This window comes from Cryptomeria japonica, chromosome 1, assembly GCF_030272615.1.
Source record: "Cryptomeria japonica chromosome 1, Sugi_1.0, whole genome shotgun sequence".
NCBI classification, from domain to species: Eukaryota; Viridiplantae; Streptophyta; class Pinopsida; order Cupressales; family Cupressaceae; genus Cryptomeria; species Cryptomeria japonica.
The window spans coordinates 455,100,317-455,124,218 of record NC_081405.1 but is presented as its reverse complement, the minus strand read 5'-3'; the positions used below and the strand labels follow the sequence as shown (position 1 = coordinate 455,124,218).

Below are 23,902 nucleotides of genomic sequence, written 5' to 3'. Positions count from 1 at the left end.
TTGTTATGTTTGCTGTTGCGCCAAAAGCTCGAGCTGTCAACACCTGCTACAAACGCCAGACTTACCTAGATCCACGGGAGGCAGTTAAGCCATGTTGCGAACCCCAAAGGAGGTGCTGACCACCAAGTCATCAAAAAGAAATCCGTGTCCTTGTAGCACTCTTTGAGTAGCCGAGGTGACATTGATGACAAAAATGGCAAACACATGAAAATAAAGCCAAAACTGAAAACATAAAACATATTGTTTTGGTGATGTGCAAATGCCCATGAACCTGGAACCTGGAACCTGGATGCTCCTGAATCATATGTGAAATCTTTCTTAAGAACTACAGTTGTTTTTGCAAGATCATACATCTAAAACTGAGAATTTTCTTTTATACTGGTATACCGGTATTTTTTATATACATGATATAAATGTTTTGCATCTCAGACATGGATATTTGGAACAATTTATGGTTTATCTAGTTTCTATCCCCCGGAAGTTTCTTGTGAATACAATTAGTGTTTTGTTGGTTTTGAGATTTTGCACTTTCCATCTAGCATGACACTGTGATTTGTAATCAATGTTTTTAATATTTACAATGACTCTGTTGTCCAATGGCTTGAAATCACTCATTTTATGATTCATTATTCAGATTCTTGAAGTTTCCAAGTCAAATTATAGAAATTTCTTGTTTTTCCACCATATTGAGGTTATTTTATCCTTTTGAATCTCAATGTTTTGATCTCATAAATCCCACTTATTGTATCTATAGTCATAAAACTTGGTTGTATATGTATTCATTGACTCTGCATAATTTTACCCAATTGTTTACTTCATGGGGCTTGTTTTGCCTTGTAGTTCTAAACTTTAAGATCTTATATGACGATTATATTTTTAAGAATATCTATGGTCATTATGTTGGAGTTTGATTATAATAATTCTATCATATTGTATATATTGCTTCATTAAATATGTTCCAATACACTCCACTTCAACTATCTAAAAAATTCAAATCTTGTATTGAAATCTCAAGATTGTTGGTGACCTAATTGGGATCTTTTATATTTAAATTCCAGCTTATTGAAGATTGTGAGGATGGGAAAGAGCACTGCAGTTTGAGGTCCAAATTAGAGTTGCCTGTGCAGGTGAACATCTTTTTGCAACCTTTTATTATATGGATGTAAGTAAATATAGATTGACAATAAGTAAGATTTCGCGATAATCCTATATCCCAAGCTCGGCACCAACTTCGACTTCCCCTCCATCGAACACATAGGGAGAAGACTGACACTTAGCAGCTGCCCCAAGGAGAGATGCGGGGGTCCAACCCCATGTTTGCTGGTGCCTCTTCTGTATTCTGAAGTAATAAAAATGGTTTTGTCAACTTTATATAGACAATGTCATACATACTGACCCAGTTGATTGAACAAATCATGTTTCTCCTCTGGATGAATAACTGTGTTGTAGATTTCTTATCAATATTTTGGGTCACCCTCTGCAATCCATCATTCTCTGCAATCCATCATTAGTACAAAGAGAAATAATGCTAATAAGATTAGTAGGAGAAAAACAAGGATAATTGTTACTTGGTAACTGAGGCAATAATTAAAGGTAATTTAAAGCTTAGCAGGAGAAGTAGTGCAATTATCGACTACAATCAATGTTGTTTAAATTTGAGCATTTTTTATTCTCTTTTAGAGCATATCTTCATTTCTTTCAGTTTGGATTAGAATGTTAATGCACATTAACATCATAATGAGCTTTAATTGCAATATTTGAATTTTCACTTGGTGACTGTGGCAAATGAATACAATATTTAAAGCTTAAGAAGAGAGTAAGTGCAATAATCCAATATAGTTCATACAGTTCAAAGTTGAATGTTTCTGTAATTTTGTAGTCTCGTTTCATTTCTGTTGTGATGGATATACTTATGCATACGAACAAGCCTAAGGAGTTGCATATTTCTAATTCAGCATGGGAAAATAACATAATGAATTTCCAAAAATAGCGAAGACATTTGATAACATTGGGGATTTTGGAGGGGTCCCCACCCCAAAAGCAAAAAAGAAATCCAAATCAATTAAATGACCAAGGATCAAATCCAACATGCAACATACAGCTCTGTTTATATTATATTTATAATTTACAATATTTCTATAATCTTTGTAAGTTTAGCTTGAATTCCTAGCCATAGGGGGCCCAAATTTCAGAATCAAAAACTGATCGAGAAAACCTACGCCAACCCAAGCTAAGAATTCACTGATGCTGGTAATGTACTTACCCTTGATATTTGACATAATAACTTTACAAGCATGTCCATTTCAAGTCTTTCTGATTATCTGAAAACTCGTGTCAAGTTGTTGGACCATTGGGGTCCTGTTTGCAATCACCAATGATTTGGTGTAGTCTTATATACTAACTTCATGGAATTCATTGTTTTTTCAGTCAGTTCTGTAGGAAGCACTGTATTTAGGCCATCTCATAGGTGTTGTGGAATTCAAATACAGGTTTCTAGATGGAGCCAAAAACCTAGTTTCAGCTAGAATATTGATTTTCATGAGTGGCAAAAATGTTGCGTACTGTGGTGAAAACACAAACTCTGGTTTGTTAGAGGCAGTGAATATGAACGATTTAGCTTTGCCACTCCTCTTTGGACATAGTAGCATGAGGAGATTTGCTCACTCTTACAGGAAATTTTCTCCACGGTCTTGTGTTTTACTGGTGTTTGAGTCTCATTGCATTTTATTCTCTGTTATACTCTTATTTTCTATGTTGCGAGTCCAATGAACAAGAAAGATTGTAGGTTAAACCAATGTTAGTAATAGAAATAGTGTTTGAAGTTTATAGAAAGGTTTACTCAAGTGACATCAGTTGAATGATAGTGCTTGAGGGATACCCTCCTTGTTTTTATGGATCAAGTGGTATTAGAGTAGGGTCATATAGCCTGCATTTGTTGAAATTTTTAGTTGTTGATATTTTGGTTGATACTCCCCACAAGGCCTTGCTGGAGCGGAAAATTAGTACCCTTTGAGATGGGAAAGAGATAGTGATTGAGGACAGTTAGAAGGGCAAGGGATGGAGAAGATGAAGGGAAAATTTGTTTAAGAAAGCTAGAAGAGGATGTTGCAAGAATTTCTAGTGTTAAAGAAAAGGTAGATAGGCTGGAAAGTATGATGCTTGTTTTGTTAGCAAATTGGGAGTTCCAAAGGAATTGAAATTAGAAAGAAAAACTCAGAGAGAAGAACAAAAGCAAGTAGAGTTTTCATCTGGTTGGTAAAAGAACTTGGTTTGAAAAGTGAACACTATCATCATCTTCATTTGTTGGGGTGGCCGAAACAAGGTGTGGATTTGTTACCAAGCAATGTAAGGTGCATTTTGGGATTACTCAAGAATATAAGGATGAGGTAGTGCTTGATGTGATTCTCTTGGAAGTATGTGGGGTTATTTCTGGGAGCCCTTATATTTTTGGGTTACTTTTGGAGAAAGAATCAGTATAGTCCGTTTTGCCTCTTGAGTTCATAACTTCATACATTGGAAGGACCATAATTTCTGTGGCTAATATATCACAATAATGCAATTGGGAAAATATAGTCTTTGATGAGTTGTGGAAGGGGGAGCGGAGGTAAGTCATGGCTGTGTCATTCAAGGAGCAGCACAAAAAGGGTCTGCAATTGTATGTGAACTCTGAGTTGGCTCAAGTCCAGAAGATTACCTTCTCCAAGCATGGCTGATCATGGAACTTGTTTGGAGCCTTCTAAGACAATTAGTGATCGGTTGTCTTTCAGTTATGCTGGTTTGCTGTGTAAACAGTCAAGAGCAGGGCTAGAATGGGCATGTTTGAGGGTTGCCACTTTTGTTGACAGAGTCTAGCATTCACTTATCCTTGTGATGAGTAAGTTAAATGAGAAAAGCAAGTGTTGACCTAAATGCTATGTGGGGAAAGGAGCTCCTCACCTTTTTGGCTTGTTAAACTTGTTGTCTTTCAGTTATGCTGACGTGTTGCATGGACAGTCAAGAGCAGGGCTGGAACAGGTGTCTTTGAGGGCCGTCACTTTTGTTGGCAGAGTTTGGTATTCACTTCTTCTTGTGTTGGGGAAGTTAAGTGAACAAAGCAAATGGTGTCCTAAGATTGTATGGGAAAAGGGGTTACTTATTTTATTTCTTGGTAAGCTTTTTTGGACCAAATGCCACCTAATGGAGGAAGTGTATTCTGAAAACTTAGGACAAGTTGGTCAACCAGGGGGATCTTTAAAAACACCCTTTTTTCTTAGAAAGATACAGCTTACTAGGTCTTGAGGCTAAACTGCTAAACTATACACTCCTATACTGATCAATGATCCAAAACATAAGGACATTCTGATTATTTTAGTTTAGATAAGATTTGCGGAATTCTCACACATTCATAGTGAGACATACCATGATTACAGTGACTAAAAGTTCATCCAAAATTGGAGTAAATTTTGGAAAGCTAAATACCGTGAATCTCAGAGTAGGCAAGGTTTGATGATGATACTTTGCCTTTCGTTGGCTTAAACCTATAGTGTGGACCATATTTGAACTACTCGCCAAAAGCAAAAACTCGCCAAGGCCCCAAAAAAAAACTCAGTGAAAACTCGACAACTTGATAGAAATTCACTTTTTTTGCAAAATTCAATGAGGAGATGCATCCAATGAGTACACAAAAGAAACAAGCTGAGTCTGGATATATTTGATTGATTTTAATGCAAATTGGGTACAAAATGGCTGTAAAGTATATTCAATTTCTATTGAAGAACAAGTTAAAAACTAGTAATGCTATGTGATTGCAATTTATTATTTTGTGTCTAACAATTCTGATTTATTTATGTGCAGACTGTGGGAGAGAGATCATTAAATATTTTCTCTGTCTTCTCCAAATGAATTCAGTTGGTATATATATCATTTAGGCAACCGGTCATGCCTTTTAGGCATGACCGATCAATGCACCCATTGATCGGTGCCTTTTCAATATACGTTTGTTTTATCTCTTAACAAATGCTATAATGGATCGGTTCACATATAACCCCGATAATCATATCACATATCATAATTAGGATCGGTGCCTTAATGCACCCGATAACCAAAGGCGCATTGTATATTTGAATCGGTGCTTTATTAACAACAGCATTTAGTTAAGTTCGATACACATTGCAATATAATTAAGTTCGATACACATTATTGAACTGTAGTTACATCAAGGCATTACTAATGATATCGGCATCGTAGTATGCTGTCATTGATAGCATAGTATGATATCGATATCATTAGTATGGATATCAATACTCAATATCGATGTATGAATTATTATCAACAATGCGATAAGTATTGTCAGCATGATTTAAATAGTATGAATAACAGCATATATAAGTATGGTTTTACTTATCTTGCAGGAGCTATAATGCATTAACACTCCCTCTTAGCTCTGGAAGATAGGTAACCTGCATCACATTTCTCTTTTATAACAAAGACAATGTCAGTCATCAAAATCTATATCATGTGAAATATCATCAAAACATATGATATGAAAAATAAAAGAACATTACCTGAGCATGTTTATAAAGTATCACCTAAGCATGTGATACAAATATCTATCAAGATATCACCTAAACATGTGATATCTGTATTGCCTAAACATGCAATACTTCTAAGAATAATCCATATGAGAAGTGTTAAGTTCTCATCATATCCAAGTTGTGATAAGTGCAATAACATTTTATAAATGTTTCTCACAACACAGTCATGACACATCCATGACTTACCAGAGATCCAACATGATCACTGGTTGAGATATCACCTAAGCACGTGATATCAGTATTGCCTAAACATGCAATACAAGGATAACCATATGAGAAGTGTTTAAATTCTCATCATATCCAGGTTGTGATAAGTGCAATAACATTTTATAAATGTTTTATCACAACGCAGTCATAGCACATCCATGACTTACCAGAGATCCAACGTGATCGCTGGTTTGACTACCATAAGATCGTCACCTTATGATGTCTACATACAAGTGTTCAGTATCTGAGAGATCGTCACCTCTTAGATATGAACACAGGTGGCAAAAAAAACAAAAAACCAAAGATTGTCCAAACATGACAAAGAATTTTACACATTAAACATCTTAAATGTATGTAAGTATAGATTACAAAGCAGATTACCTTTCTATCATACCTAAGTCCTTTCTGAAGTGATCAACCTTCACTTTGGAAAGAGGTTTGGTCAGAATATCTGTAGTCTGATCTCCTGTACACACATATTCTAATTTAATCACATTCCTGTCAACCATATCTCGCACATAATGGTATGGAATCTCAATATGTTTGGACCTGTCATGAAATACTGGATTTACAGATAGTTTTATGCAGCTTTGATTATCACACTGAATAACTGTAGGTTTCATAGGTTCTCCAAACAATCCCACAAGCAACTTCCTAAGCCATACTGCCTCTCGGGCAGCCATGGAAGCTGCAATATATTCAGCCTCAGTGGAACTCTGAGCTACTGAAGATTGTTTTCTGTTGATCCAGGATATCATGGCTGAAGTGCTCTTTCTGTCAATCACACTACCAACCCAATCCGAATCTGTAAATCCATGTAGGTCTATGTCAATTTTCTCATATTTAAGACCAAGCTTTAGAGTACCTTGTAAGTATCTCATTACATGTTTTACTGCAACCAGGTGTATCTCCTTAGGTTCACACATGAACTGACTTAGAGCATTAACAGCATAACAGATATCTGGCCTTGTATTTACCAGATACATCAGGGACCCAATCATCTGCCTATATTGAGTAGGGTCAGTGGGTTTTGACCTGCTGCTGCTTCTTTAAGTTTATGGAAGTTGGTTTCCATAGGAGAGGTCATGGGCTTGCAGTTTAGCATTTTGAATCTCGTCAATATGTCCAAGGTGTACTTCCCTTGGTTCAGTATAATATTATCAGGATTCTGCCATACTTCCAATCCTAGGAAGTAATGAAGAAGCCCCAAGTTCTTCATATCAAATTCTGTGGATAGATCTTTCTTGCATTGATCTATTAGGTGATCATTTCCTGTGATTAATAAGTCATCAACATATAAAATCAATATTAGCATATCACCTTTATTTCTTTTGAGGTAGAGATTAGGATCTGCATCATTCTTAGAGAAACCTAGTTTTGAGAGATAGGTGTCAATTCTTTCATACCAGGCCATGGGAGCCTGTTTGAACCCATAGAGAGCTTTCTTGAGTCTACACACATGAGACTCTGCATCATGAATTTCAAACCCTTCAGGTTGCTTTAAGTAGACTTCTTTTGAGATCTCGCCATTTAGAAATGCTGTCTTTACATCCATCTGATGTACCTTCCACCCCTTTGCTGCTTCAATGGCTAGTACAACTCTTACTGATGTATACCTGGCAACAGGTGCAAATGTCTCTTCATAATCTATTCCTTCCTTCTGTGAAAACCCTCTAGCTACAAATCTAGCCTTGTGCTTTTCAATACTGCCATCTGCAGCATGCTTGATTTTAAACAACCATTTAGAAGACACAACAGATTTCTTGGTTGGCCTAGGAACAATCTCCCAAACATCATTCTTCATAATGGACTGATATTCTTCAGACATGGCATCTTTCCATACTTGATGTTTGAGTGCATCTGATACATTGTTTGGTTCAGCTTTAGAGAGATCATTCATAAGGGCAACATAGTTGGTGAACCTTTTAGGCCTCTTGCTTTCCCTGAAGGTTCCTGAAGGAGCAGCGAACTTCTGAGCTTCTGCTACAATTTTGGTGGCCCATAGTGGTCTTTTCTTGAGTTTTTCTATAGGAGGGTTTTGTCTTTCACCTACAGTTTCCTCAAGATACTCCCTCTGAAGCTCAGAAGTAGGATCTTCTATTAGGTTAGGAGTAGGATTATAGATTTCAAGTTCTATTGTATTTTGGGCCCTTTTGAAGGCTAAATCTTCTTCGAAGATTACATCCCTACTGAGTTCAGTATTTTTCTGCCCTTGTACATAGATTCTGTAAGCTTTAGAAGTTTCACTATATCCTACAAGTATTCCCCTTTTTCCAGAGGGCTCTAGTTTTAGTCTTTTCTCTTTAGGTACATGCTAAGTCACCAGGTTCGAATTCGAATTCGAAGTTCGACAGCTTTGAAATTCGAATGAAGTTCGATGTGGAAAAAATTCGAAATGTATAAAATTCGAATTAAATTCGCCATATGTAATAAATTTATAAATAAACATTATAAATAAATATTATAAATAAATATTATAAATAAATAAATGTGTATTATGTGTATTTTGTAAAATCATATTGTATAAAATAATAATAATATTAATATATTATTAAACCTAAAAAAAATAAAAAAAATAAAAAAATATATAATATAAAATTAAAAACTATTAATATAAAATTATAAATTATATAATAATAATATTCAATAACAATACAAACATTATAAATAAATATTATAAATATATAAATGTGTATCATCAATTATGTGTATTTTATAATATTATATAATATAATAATAAACCTAAAAAATATTAATTATACTATTGTTTAATAGTATTTAATTATTAAACCTAAATTATTTTTTTTTAAAAAGAGGATAAGCGGAAGCCTACCCGTGCAGGTCGGGCGACTCCCGTGGGCCGTGAGTGCAACTTCCATGGCGGTTGGCAACGTCGGGTAGCAATGGCAACTCCCGTGGGCCACGACTGCCAACTCCTGCGACTGGCAATTCCCGCGATTGGCAACTCCCGCGATTGCAACTCCCGTGATTGCAATAGCAATGGAAACCCGTTTGACGAAACCCTAAAACGCAAGATAAAAAAACGGTTTTCGGTTACCCTAAATTTTTATTTGAATTTAATCGAATTTTTTAAGGTTTTTGTAGAATATTTCAAGTTCGGCGAATTTCGAACTTCAAGGTTGAAATTCGGCCGAACCTGGTGACTTAGGGTACATGTATATAGTCAGGACACCCAAATATCCTAAGGTGGCTGATATCTGGCTTTGTTTTGGTAAAGACTTCCTCAGGAGTTTTATCTTCAAGGTGTGAATGTGGACATCTGTTTTGTATGTACACAGCAGTGCTAGTTGCTTCTGCCCAAAGATTCAAGTTTAGATTTTGATCTAGTATCATAGCTTTGGCAGCTTCTACTATGGTCCTATTTTTTCTTTCAGCTACTTCATTTTGTTGAGGGTTATAAGGTATTGTTAACTCCCTCTTAATCCCAGAATTTTTACAAAAATCTTTAAATAGTTCTAATGTGTATTCCCCCCCATTGTCAGTTCTTAGGGTTTTAATTTTGTTTTCTGAGAGGTTTTCTGTTAAAGTTTTAAACTCTTTAAATCTACTTAGGATCTCTTCTGATTCTTTACATTTCAGAAAGTAGATCCAAGTCTTCCTAGAGTAGTCATCAACAAAAATTACATAGTACAAGAATCCCCCTAGAGAGGGTACGGACATAGGTCCACATACATCAGAATGAACTAATTCCAAAACTTTGCTAGTTTTCCTAGTACTATTCTGAAATGTACTTTTGGTATTCTTACCTAGGGCACATCCTTTGCATGCCTCTGAATGATATTGCTTCAACTTAGGTAGACCTGTGACAAGGTTTCCCATAGTTGACAAAGCTCTATAATTCAGATGGCCTAATCTCCTGTGCCACACTTCATTTGCATTAGTGGCTTCATGGATCAAGGCTAGATTGGGCTCTGTGCATAGCTCATACAAATAGCCTTGTCTTTGACCAATGACCTTAGCATTCTTGATGGAAGATTTCTTTGGCCAAGCCAACACCTTGTTTTCCATGAAGGTCACTCTGTATCCTTGATCTTCTAGTGCTGATATGGAGATTAGATTTCTTCTGATGCCAGGAACATATAGTACCCCTTCAAGTCGTAATGTCATGCTTGTCTTTAGTTTGATGGTGCAGGTTCCAATTCCTCTGACTGGATGTGATGAATCATCTTCGATGGTCACTTCCTCATCCTCCTCCTCTATCATGGAGTCTAGTACTTCTCTAAACCGGGTGATGTGTCTGGATGAACCACTGTCGATCACCCATGAGTTAGATTTGTTTGAAGCATGGCTTGTAAGTGCTGAGTAGAGGACATAGTTCTCGGAGTCAGTTTCTCTTTTGGATTTCCTCACTATGGCAAATGTGGCTTGCTTTCCTTTCTCTGGGCATTTTGCAACATAGTGTCCGAATTTGTCACACCTATAACATTGAACATGTGATAGGTCTTTCTTTGTAGTGTTCTTGCCTTGATGAGCTTTTCTCTTCCTAAATTGCTTCTTCTTGAACTTTTTATTAGTGTTTGTATTTAGGACTTGCAAGTCTTCGTCTATATTCTTCTGTTTTATTCCTACCTTGTTCAATCTTGATTCTTCTTGTAGACAGTCATCTCTTAATCTTTCAAACTTGGGATATTTAGACCTAGCACTGATGCCTTGGACGAATGTGTTCCATCCACTAGGCAACCCATCTAGAGCAATGAGTGTTAACTCTTTGCTTTGGATCTCGTATCCAAGGGAAGCTAAGTCATCTCTTAGGCTTGATATCCGCATAAAGTAGGAGTTAATTGTTTCCCCTTTGTTCATACTGATATGATTGATCTCTCGTTTCAAAGCCAGATTACGACTTGCATTTGATATCTCAAATGTCCTTTCGAGTGCCTTGAACATTTTATAAGCCGTCTCATACTTTTTAATGATGGGCATTATGTTATTTCTTACCCCATCCACTATTATTTTAATAGCCTTTTCATTTCCCTCAATCCATGTTGATTTGTCAGGTTCATCTTCTGGCTGTGCATTTTCAGTTTGAACATATGAATCAACTTTGTTTTCTCTCAAAATCATTTTGATTCTAAACTTCCAAGCAGAAAAATCTTCGCTACCTCCGAGTCTATCTTCGAATCTGATAGCGTTGGCCATTTTAGAAATGTGATGTAGTTTATAACTTTGTCCTTGAATTTATCAAAATCGAATAGCCTTAGGTTCGATTACTGTGGCTCTGATACCATGTAAAGTATATTCAATTTCTATTGAAGAACAAGTTAAAAACTAGTAATGCTATGTGATTGCAATTTATTATTTTGTGTCTAACAATTCTGATTTATTTATGTGCAGACTGTGGGAGAGAGATCATTAAATATTTTCTATGTCTTCTCCAAATGAATTCAGTTGGTATATATATCATTTAGGCAAGCGGTCAATAGGTGTATTGACCGGTCATGCCTTTTAGGCATGACCGATCAATGCACCCATTGATCGGTGCCTTTTCAATATATGCTTGTTTTATCTCTTAACAAATGCTATAATGGATCGGTTTACATATAACCCCGATAATCATATTGCATATCATAATTAGGATCGGTGCCTTAATGCACTCGATAACCAAAGGCGCATTGTATATTTGAATCGGTGCTTTATTAACAACAGCATTTAGTTAAGTTCGATACACATTGCAATATAATTAAGTTCGATACACATTATTGAACTGTAGTTACATCAAGGCATTACTAATGATATCGGCATCGTAGTATGCTGTCATTGATAGCATAGTATGATATCGATATCATTAGTATGGATATCAATACTCAATATCGATGTATGAATTATTATCAACAATGCGATAAGTATTGTCAGCATGATTTAAATAGTATGAATAACAGCATATATAAGTATGGTTTTACTTATCTTGCAGGAGCTATAATGCATTAACAATGGCATCCTCTTGTGGAATGCTGATGGCTGATAGACTGAAACAAAATGAAATAGCAAATTGTTCTTGTAAAACTACAAGTAAATACTATATCAAAATGTTTTACATCTTCCTCTTCCCAGCTCTAGTGAAAACCAGGGGAGAGATAGAACTAGAGGGTCTAGTCCTAAGAGTCCGATGTGGCTTCTCCACCTTGCCAAAATTAGGTTGAGGGGGCACCCCTTGCAGGTGTTTGAGGGTGAGAGAGGGGTAGAGAGATAGGTCTAGATCTTGGGGGAGATTGGAGAGAGTGAGATAGACAGTGGTAGAGAGAGGGGATAGAGGAAGAGTGATAGGTCTAAAATTCGGGGCAGATAAAGTGAGTGAGATAGAGAAAGCGAGAGAACGCTGATAGGAGCACACTGATTACTGAAATTTGAGTAAGTCTGAAAATTTAAAAGATCTTCTAAAATCTAAAATTTGCATTATAACTCCTAGAGATCTGAAACCACTCTCAAACATCCTGCCCACATATACATGAAATATAACTTAAAGTATAAGAATGTTATATTTTATGCATATATTCTGATGAAGAAAATGAGACTTGAAAAATAAAATTTAGATAATTTTTTGATATGTTTGGGCCTCTTTTTTTTACGTAGCTGATTTTTTGCTGAAAACTCACCAAAAAATCGGCGAGTTTTTCCCAAAAGCTCTGTGAGTTAATGGCGTAAATACTCGCCGAGTATTCCATCTATGGTCGAGACCTGTATTTGAATGGATGAGCTCACAACAATTTGATATGAATTTCAGCTTAATGATGAAGCATATTAGAGAGGGAGAGATAATCAAGTTTAAGAACAACTCCAACCCTTGGAGCTATTACCTAAATGCTCCCTTACGGACTTGGGTTGGAGGCATTGTTCACCCAAGGACTGCCTACATGTTTGGTTCCAAATGGGATCAAAGTTCCTTGTAGTTATCCTCACAATAATCTCTTAAGGAATATAGATATAGGTTCCCATACCTAAGGTTTCATAACCACTCAAGTGACATTGCTTGTAGAAGTGAAACAGAAAGAATATTATAGAAGGAAAACCATAGGAATAATAAAAACCCAACAGTGTAGCAAGCTACCATTTAGCAATAGGAACATTGGGACAAAACCAATGATAATACTGTCCCATTCAAACCATTTTAATTTTAATCTGTAAGCATATTTAATTACAGTCACCAATGGATCAGAAAATGCAATAGACAGGTTGTGTCCTCATACAAGGCCCAATACTAAGTCCTTGGGTTTAGTTATCATAGGTATCATGTACACATTGTATGTTAGGTGTCAATGCTTTCAAGTGGTTCAAACCACATGTGAGATTAATAACAATTAGCAGGCGTGTGAATAGTTTTTCTATCAACATTAACAACAATAAATAACTGGTTGTATGGATTCTATCAACACAGAGAACAATCTGAACATGGCTATAAGAATTCTACCAACATTAATACATATACAGTTAAGTATTTGAATTTCGATCGATGATCAATAAACATGAATCTACATAGATCTCAATAAGTTGGCAGAGCCATACCTTTCTACTAAATTGTTGCACTAGGAAACAATAACGAATTACAAATCTTGTTCACACAACATAAGCTAACTCAAAACCAATAATGAGAGAATTTGTGCATATATTCTGCATTATTAAATTTGTGATGCTGCAAGGAAAATGAATTGCAATTTGAAATCATCCAGAGAGAGTTTGTGCCTAAATTCTTCTTTGTTGAATTATGTGCATGCATAAGTTTGTGAAGGCCATGATACTATATTGTGGCCCTGTTGTTACCACATCTGGCTAAGATCCCTACCCATTATTTTTTGATGGGCATCTTTACCCTTTTTCCAAGCTCCAAATTGAGCACATGCAAGCAAGATGTTATTTGTATTTAATTTGAAGTTTCTAAGACTTTTGCGACAAATCTATTTTGAACATATTCGGCTACAAGGGCATCCTCTAAAGACACTTTTCTTGAGGCATTTCACAAACAATTCAAGTGCATTGTTTGAATTTTTCTATATCATATATTTTATACTGCTTTTAGTGCAACATGACGTTAGAGCATACTGCATTTTACCAAGGGAAAACAATATAAATAGTAGTAGGAGATGTGGAATCCATTCTGCTATATATGGTGACCACCACCTAGATAGGGAGTGGTGCCATTAATTATGGCACCTCAAGAGAGAATCTCAATAAGGTATTTCCCTCATTTTGGCTTCTATATGAGGATGGGTCAATCATGCCTTCAAGGTGTGAGCTGATTTAAGCATATCTATTTAGCTTTCTTACTAAGCTTATAAAATTAAATTAATGTTAATGACTAAATTTAATAATCTATGCAAGAATCAATGTGTTGCGTTACTTTTGCTAACAAGGAGAATACCTACAATATTTGTATCATTCCATTAAACATTCAACTAATAATGTGATACTAAAAACAGTAAATTAACTTTTTAGTAATACTAAGATAAACACTTCAACATTTGCAATACTAATGCAAAGGAGGATTAGGCACCCAGAGAAGGGAAGCTAATTCAAGCAGCTATACATGTGCAACAATCAATGCTTAGCAACAGAATTACAACTCTGAAAAACATCATTGTGACATTTCGTTGTTGAAATCTAGATTACATATTGTCTTACAGGTAGTTAGTCTACCAATAAGGATCCTTTAATCAAATGCTCATACTTACATATATAGTAACAGGCCTTCATGTCAGCCTTCCAAGTAGAGACCTCTGCATCAGGCTATTGCAGTATTTTTTACATTCTATTCTCTTCATTTCACAGCTTTTACCCTCAGCTAGGAGGATGATATTAATAATTCCTCTCTATATCTCCTTGCTCTATTTTTTTCTTTGTTTATATATGTGTCGTATGCCTAGAATAGTCAAGCTAAATAATAGAGCTCCATAGAATGTGAAACAATTGCCCATATTAAGCGATAGTCATAGGAAAGAGAATGATACTTGGCAGAGATTGCTGCCGAGAATAAGATTGGTAACTGTGGTAGTAATCTTCTGAAAGTTGCCACTGGGTAAAAGGAAAGACAACAGCTTATTTAGAGCCACTGCTCAGCATGGAGTGAAAACACTTGTTAGCCGTTAATAGGCTTGATCCATAGGAATAAATATAGTAAAATAATCTATATATAATGCAAGTCAGCATTTGTAATCGACAATCAGCAACAGTAGCCAACCAAAATTAGCCACACCCAGTATGATAGGAAGGATTTGTGCCAATCAATATCTTGAATTTGTAATTACCCAGGCAAGTGACAACTGACAGCAGTGGCAATGTATTGTATTTGCCAGCAACTGCTAAGCACATTAAAAACCCAGGATCCCATTAGGAATTGCCAAAATAAATAAGTTGTTAGGCTAGAATTTAATTCTCACATCTAGCAAGGCATAATAGAAAGAGGCACTTAAAATGGAAATTTATGTGGGTCCAAGGGAATAACTCAATAGGTTTTATTCAGCTCACTAGAGATAAATGTGTGCGTCCCAACAGGTGAGAATGCATTGTCAAGTAAAGAAATGAAAGAAATTTTGTTTATTTCACCCCCACATCTAAGGCAATATTCAGTAGATTGTTCAAAGCAAATAAGCTCTCAAGGTTTGTCTCCAACTCCAGTTCTGTGGACTCCACATCAAGAGTTAAACCCAACAGAAGACAACTGCATCAATAAATCAGTTAGGAATAATCTGCCCAAAATGGTATGCCACATAGTTCAAAAAGCATGTGGGCTCCACTAATAAACTCAATCAAAATTCAAAAAGATACCCCAACAAGGGATAATTCGGAAATGCACACCAAAAATAATGGAATAAAAGCCAAAATTGAACTGCCATGTTTTTAGGTGATGTAACATTGCCTATGGACTTGGTGCTTCTACATTAAATGCATCAGGTAAACTTTGTGAGCATTGGTTCACTCTTTAGTGTTGAGTGGTAGCCCCACCTTTTTGCAAAATACACATTCTGCAACAAACTCCATTACTAAAACAATATGTCAAAAATAGATTTCTTCATTTTCTTCATCCAGCACTTAGCTGGGACAAATCCTATCCTGCTCTGCCAAAATCGTTCATCATCTTTCACTCCTCTTGTGAACTTTGCTTCACCATTAACCTGCTTCCTCCTCATAATGCTTCTTCTCCACCATCTTCTTCCTCTTTTTGTGGGATTCAACCCACCCCAACCATCCACCTCAACCAAGTACTCTTTTCTCCTTTTGTGGGGTTTAACCCACCAATTTCTGTCCACCTAGAATAAATAACAAAAATTCTCATTACTATCTTCTCATACCACTTTATCAATATTAACAATATTATGGAACTCAGCAATTTTTATCACTATCTCTTTGTTTCCTTTTTTATTTGTATTCTTTACTTACAGATAAATCAGTATTAACAATATTATGAAAATCAGAATTTTTTATTATCTTTTTTTCCTTCTGTTTCTTGCATGCCAACAAATTTATCTGTCTTGTTGTGTCACAGTTGCTAACACCATCATATCCTCCAAAGGACCAACCACTGTTGCAATCATGTTCTCCTCTTGCACATCTTTGTTCCTCAACAATTACATGCTCTAGCTGCAATCCAATACTCTTTACTCAGTACTACTTCACCTACAATGAAACAAGAACAATTAATGTTATGAAAATAAAAAAGCTGTATACCCAGTACCCATATCATCATCTAGAGCCTCATCAATGTACTTCCTTTCTTTTGCTACTTCGACCAGGATCATCATGTCCTTCAAAGACAGATTCTTCTGCACTCCCAATACAATTTGTTATCATGTGATGGAATTTATTGAACTATTTTCTGCCTTATTTGCTTCATCATTATCTGCTGCAACAAAATTTATGTGCATAGAATCACAAGAACTAAACTTTTCTTCAATCTGCTCTATCTTCTCTTCATATGGGAGATTCTCTTCACCTTTGTTTACTTTTTTTTCAAGTACGAGTTCTTAACAAGTCATCACTTCAGCTTTTAAATATACTACTTTTTCTAATGACTCTTCTGCTGCAACACTTTGTTCTTTTGGTTCAACAACTTGCACTTTTTGAAGTTCTGTCACCACCATGATTTCTTCTCTTTCATTATCCTTTTCTGTAATAAAACTTTCATGTGAAGAATCACTTGAAAAACATAGCTCCCCACTCTTCTTCATCTCCTCTTCAAGCAAAGGATTCTCTTCATCAATTCCATGATCAAACATAGGGCCTTCACAAGCCAACCTCTCAAACCTTTAAATCAGCTACTACTTCTACAACAAAATTTTTATTTTTTGTAACTTGTGCTCCTTGAACTTCATCATCATAATTTTCTTTTCTACATTATTCTCTTACATGAAGACCTCCTCTTCTCTTTCTTTAACTTCCTCACTATTTGCAAACAAATCAATGTTAGACAAAACGGTGTATTCGTCATTACTACAACCTTATCCACCAACACATCCATTCCTTTGGAAAGACATTTCTCAATCACAATCAAGTTACTTTTGTTATGCCACTCATGACATTCTTTATCCTTCTCAATGATATCCATGACAACTCTTCTTGTCACGTAGTGTCTAAACTGTTCAGTCTCAAATGTATTTCCATCATCTTCCCAAAGACTCTTCTCAATTCAACAACTTGTGTAGCCTCATTTTCTTTTATGCCACCTATGTGACATTCTTAATCATTTGTGATCATGTCTACAACAACTCTTCCATGCTGTTTAGCTTCCAACTTTTTCAGTTTCAAATGCATATCCATCATATTTTCAAGGAATCTCTCCTCTTTGTATTGCACTATAAACTCTTGCTCAATTGGTCTGTTCAAGACCATTGTTGTCTTCTTTTATAAACACTTCTTCACACACATTTTTTTTGCATTTACAAGATTTACACCTACAACAAACTCACACATTTAGCACAAAGCCTTTTTCTGGTACACTTGTGCCTCACAACCCTGTGTAGCCACAAGCCTCCACATTCTTGCAACAAATCTACTGGAGCATGCAGCTCTTTGTAGTTATGAGTACCTGCAACAAATACTCTAGAGCACAGAGGTTTCTGTAGCTATAAGACTCTACACTGTAAGAAATCCTCTAGAGCAGACAACTCTCTACAGTCAAAAATATCTGCACCAGCACTTTACTAGAGCCTTTGAGATACCTTTTAGCCAAAAATATCATATCCAAATCGTTTCATTCAATTTATCTGATCTTCAATACATCCTAGTGAGTGAAAGTGTACTGGTACCACTTAATGGAGCCAAGGATTAGGCACTAAGTGAAGGGTGGCTAATCCAAGCAGCTATACATGCGCAACAGTAAACTCTTAACAACAAAATGACAACTCTGAATAACAACATTACTACACTTTATTGTTTAAATCTAGACTATGTAATACTTTGCAGGTAGATATATACAAATAGGATTTCATATCAGCCTTCCAAGTAGACTCCTTTGTATTAGGCTATTAGAATGTTCTCCACACTCTCTATTCTCTTCATTTCATATCTCTTGTCCTCAACTTTGAGGAGAATATTGAATAATTACTGTCTATCTCTCCTTGCTCTACCTTTGTTTTTAATTTCTAATACATATGTATTTTTTTATATATATGTTGTTTGCCTGTAATAGACAACCCAAATAATAGAGGAACCTAGAATGTGAAAGAACTACTTGTATTAAAGGATAGTCACAAGAAGAGAATGATGTATGGTTAAGAGTCAAGACTACTGCCTAGCATATGATTGGTAACTTTGGTTGTAATCATCTGACAGTTGCTGCTAGTTAAATGAAAAGGCAATGCTTTATTTAGAGCCATCAACCAACATGGAGTGAAAACACTTATTAGCCATCAATAGGTTTGGTTCATAGGAATAAACATAGTAAAATAGTCAATATAATGCTAGTGAGCAGTTGTCACTGGCAATTAGGCGTAGTTTGCAACCAAAATTTGCCAGTATATATTTTGAATTTGTAATCACCTAGGCAAGTGGCCAATAATGAGCAGTGATAGCTTGCAGCAACAATTGAGCACATTAAAAACCCACAATCCCTTTAGGAATTGCCTAAATACACTGGCCATTAACTAATAATATAGCTCATACACCTACAAAGGAATAATAGAATGAAGGTGCAAAAAATGAAAATTTATGTGGGTCTCAAGGGGACAACTCGATAGGATTTATCTAGTTCACAAGAGAGAAAGGTGCATGCCCTAACAAGTGAGAATGCAATGCTTGAGTATAGCAAATAAGCTCTAAAGGTGTGTCTCCAGCTCCATTTTTGTGGACCCCACATCAACAGTGAAGCGCAACAAGAACAACCATACAAATAAAGTGATTAGGAATAAGTTGTCCAAAATCATATGCCACATAGTTATATGGGTCCTAATTTGGGATATATGCCAACTAAGCACATGGACCCTTCTAATGAACTAAACCAAAACTCAAAAATACACTAAAACTAGGGATAACATAGAAACACACCAAAAAACTTAGAATAACAGCTAATCGAATTGCTATCTTTTTGTGCGATGCTGGATCACCTATGGACTTGGATGCTCTTGCATCAAATGCTTGAGTTACAAATTAGCTATTGTTGCAATTAAATAAATCAAAAGAATGGGGTTTAATAATGTAAGGTGGTGAAATTAGGACTTAACCAATTGGGATAGTGAAGCCACTAATTTCATGGGACCACCAAACATTAAGGGGGATATTGAATTTGATTGATCCAATCCGAAAAGGGTTGAATACAGATCAGATTAATTCCTCGATTGTTTGAGTTAAAATTCTATATGAATTGGGTTTGATTTGTAATGCTAGATCTAGGACAAATGGTGAGAATTTGATATAAAATAACTGTAACAGTATGTTCCAGATATCATGCAAAGTTGTAAACTGGGATCTGAGAATGGAAAATAGATCAGAATTTGTGACAGAAAGTTCGGGCAGAATTCTCCGGACCAGGAGGTGTGGACCGATTTGGTCCTGTGAATGTTGGATGCAGACAAACTGAATATTTTCCGGATCAGGAGGATGCACAGAATCTATTGTTAGAAGATCGTTAGAAATTCTCAGGTCTAGGAGGTGTTGACAGACTTGGTCCTCCGCTTTTGTTGCCTTCAAAAGATGAGTTTGATTGTCGTCATTTGCTTTGTTGAATTCCCAACTTGCAGCTGTTGAATCAATTTCTTGCACACAAAAAGAATGAAATAGGATTTGTTGATGGGGTTTGGCCTACCCCCATTTAGGAATTAAGCTTGAATTGAATTGAAATATGAAATAGAAATTCTGAAGTAAATGCTGGATGATATACCTCAGATCTGCAAGGATTGATGTAGGTTGATGATGCAATGCTTTTTGAATGTGATCACGAATGTTGATGCAATGACATGACAACACATAAAGGACTCAATTATGAACATATGCTTGCATGAGGATTGATGTGATTTGCTCGATGATGCTTGAAGAATATGGTGGGGTGAAATTCTGTCTTGAATGCTTGAGAATACTTGATGCTTGATGTGAGAAGATAACAAATGCTTATAGTATGAATGTGTAGGAATGCTTAGGTTGTTAGATGAAAATAAATTGATAGGATGCCTTTATATAGGATTCCCTAGGTAATTTACCGATTAGGCCGACCTCCAATGGTCAAATTGAGGCATGGGGACCAAAACTCATTAGGGAGAGAAAGCGCCTTGACCTATTTTAAATAGGACCTTTTTAAGGAGGACCATGGCACCTAGGGTGCCCTGGTCTAGACAGGGGCGCCCTAGGTGCTCTTGTCCTCCCAAAACAGGGCAAACAAGCAGGCAATCAGGAAGGCACAATCTCGGGATGGGGTCCACTCAGCCATGTAGCCATGTGACATCAGATTTGGAGTAAAAAGGGCCAAAACGGACCAAGGGGAGAACTAAGATGGGACACGCTAAAGTAGGAGCACAAAAATGAGGTGTGAATTGTACAAAGTTACAATTTACGACGCTACAAATAATAATAATAAAGAAGGCATTGATTTAAGGTTAAATTGTGAAAGAAGAAAATTGAAATACAAAATCTTTTTAACTCAACAACTAAATTTCTCAATTTAATCGCTAATTAAACTTCTAAAGTACACTATTTAAGCTGAAGGTGCTCCCTTTTTGAGAGGAAATGACCTTGCTTTGGGCATCAACATTTGACATGTTGTAATAGTAGTGGAAGACAATGAAATTCATCTCAACTGTTCATATATGCCACCTATAATTTCCCTATGTCACAATGCTCTTTGATTGGTTGAAGTACTCTATAATGTCCCCGCATTGTAAGCTATTATTATGTACCTAGTATTGCGCATAACACTTAAAATTGTGAGCTACATTTTGTTTGTCATCCAAAATTTTAGCTATGGCCTTCAGAATGACATCTATGATAGTGGCGATCCATAAGGAGGCGGGCATTGTGCTTGCAATCCCATTGGCAACTCTTTTGGGCATATGGCTTTTGAGTTGCCATCTCTGCGAGGTTGCACATATGAGTCTTTTTGTTCTTCTCTATATCTTCTTCGTAGCTGGTTGATCAATCAAAACATGGTACTGTCAAATAATATAACTGCTGCAACAGGGATAATTATTTCCCAGTGTAAAATGGACTTGATCAAAATGGCTCTACTATTTTGAATAAAATTATATTGAGTAAGTCAAAACCAAAGCAATATGCTGCCAACGTTATTAAACAGGGTTTCTACTAGAACATGGCATTAAAACTTAAAAGTTTTAATTTTGTGAAAAGGGGAAATGATGCTTGTTTGATGCGACAGGTAATATGGAAGGAAACTGTTGGATAAACTAAAGTTTTTAAAAGATTGATTATTTACCTTTTTCTTCATCAAGTCTTTGACAAAATGTCAGATTCAGAAGTATGAAAGAAATATTCATACAGATTTGTATGCAATGAGAGGTGCTTCGTCAACTATTTCCTTGCACTCACCATGGTGTACTCAACTTTGATTGGCTACCTCCCACCTAGCAAGGGAAATTGCTAAATTCCTTTGCAATAAATTCAATAAAGAATCCTCCATTTTTGATTGCTGAAGTTGAAATATTATTACTGATTTTAAGTTTCAAATGGACCCAGCACACAGGTTGTCCGGCTTAGTTGATGGTTTAATATCATCACAAAACCTCTAAATTTAGTTCGTTGGGATGAACTCAAATTAATAATTCCTACAACTTAACTGGTAGAATTAAAGTCCAATAAACAACATAAATTTGCTTGTTTTAGCTACCATTTTAAATTAAAATCATGAATCTTCCAAACTTAACTACAAGGGTAGAAGAAGTGGAGAGAGAGAAGAGGGAAGACACAAAGAGAGTTAGGGAAAGAAAATAATGAGAGAGATTAAGTGATAAAGGAAGAGAGAGAAGAGAGCAAGAAAGAGAAAGAGAGGAAGATAGAGAAAAAAAGAGAGATAAGGAGAGAGGGTACAGGGGATAAATATAACTTTATCAAAAATGATAAAATTTTATTATAATATTCAACCTATAAATTTATGAATAATTCTGAAAATAGAACTTATCTTGATTTTCTGCGATAATTCTCCTTCAAACTGTAAAGATAATGGCTTTGTCAAATATTATGAATTTATTAGTAACATTCATATCTATAATCATGACATAATTCTGAAAATCAATCATACCTTGAATTCTTTGGAAATGCTTTCAAATCTGCTGAATCAGAGGTTTTCGTCCCTAACTCGCAGTGACAAGGTTAAGGGTTTGTGTCCTTAACTTGCCAAGAGTATTTAAGGGTTTTCGTTCTCCAAGATCAAGTTTTGGGTTTTTGTCCAAACTTGAAAAAAGAGATAAGGATTTTTTGTCCTTGAATCCCTCAAAGGTTTTTAGCTCATCCTTGGAGGGTTTTCTGTAATATAGCCCCTTGATGAATGCCGACATGAACAGTTTGCTGATTGGTTTTGCTTCAGATTTCGTTCACCATTAAAGAGCATTCTTAGAACACATTGCATTGGAAAGATTGACATAACCAATATGTATTAAATAGAAAGTTCACCATAAACTCTTCAAAGCAAAGTACATACAATCTGAAACTTTAATGCAATACAATGAGCAGACCTGGAACAATGACAATGATGAAGATTTCAGTCCACAATATTTGAAATAACTCTTGGAATTTGATTTTTGCTTCAACAAGAGTACAATAAATCTTCTAACAGCTAGTCATTGAGTTTCATCAACTAAAGCTATCCTCCAACCCTTCCAAAGACCCTTCCGAAGTCTGCTACTAGAGGTAAAGGTCTGAAATCATGAACAGCAGTTTTGTCAAAGCTTCATATGACTGTCTCCTACACACAGGGCTCTGAAAACTCTTTCAAATCACCCCCAAAAGATATGAAACTGCTACCTTAATAGCTGTAACGATTAAACTTCTTGTAGAAACCTGCAATGGTGGAGTTTAAACCTCCCTTACACCGTTTTGCACTCCTTATAATAACCTCACATAGCCTGCTTAAGCTGGGCGCTACCTGCCAAAGGGGCGATTTCAGCTAGAAACATAAATACAACCAAAGCCCATGTATTATATACTGATCTTTATTTCTAAGCAGTAGTAAACATTTTGCAACAATACCCAGATACATAAAAAATTCTCTCCAAGAGTTTATGAGCATAAATAAGGGTTCCCGTGCATTGAAATCTGTACAGCCAACACTGAGAAAAAGACCAAATCTTACCAAATTTGAACACCACTCCAAAAAAAACTAAACACTCAAAGATGAATACCCAAATTAAAAAAACTCATCTATCTTAATTTTCAACAAGACCCATATCACCAAAACTTAGAAATTGAATTATTGTTGACTGAAAATCCAACAACTAGCTAGGGTGGATCTGTCACTACCGAAACTGAATTAACTGTAGAGGGTTTTCGTCCTCAACAATCTCTGAAAAAAATATCCAGGTTCATTTCAACATCATCTGAAAATATTTTTCAGCATATTGCAGAAAGGCCACCAAAGCATCGGAAACTGAGTCCGTACGTTCTGAGATATTATTGGTGCTGAAGAATGATGGCCGGTGCTAGAATGACCATGCACTAAAAATAACAATGTTCTCTGAGAA

The 23,902-nt window shown here is 35.8% G+C and overlaps 1 protein-coding gene across 2 annotated transcripts in view; it reads left to right on the top strand.

Annotated features, from left to right (window-relative positions):
* Window positions 1-23,902, top strand: part of LOC131064445 (uncharacterized) — a 135,072-nt gene that overhangs the window by 86,805 nt on the left and 24,365 nt on the right. For both annotated transcript variants that reach the window (XM_057998592.2, XM_057998586.2), the window contains exon 10: window positions 1,059-1,127. In XM_057998592.2, coding sequence (XP_057854575.2) covers window positions 1,059-1,127 — 69 coding nt within the window. The remainder of the gene's footprint in view (window positions 1-1,058; window positions 1,128-23,902) is intronic.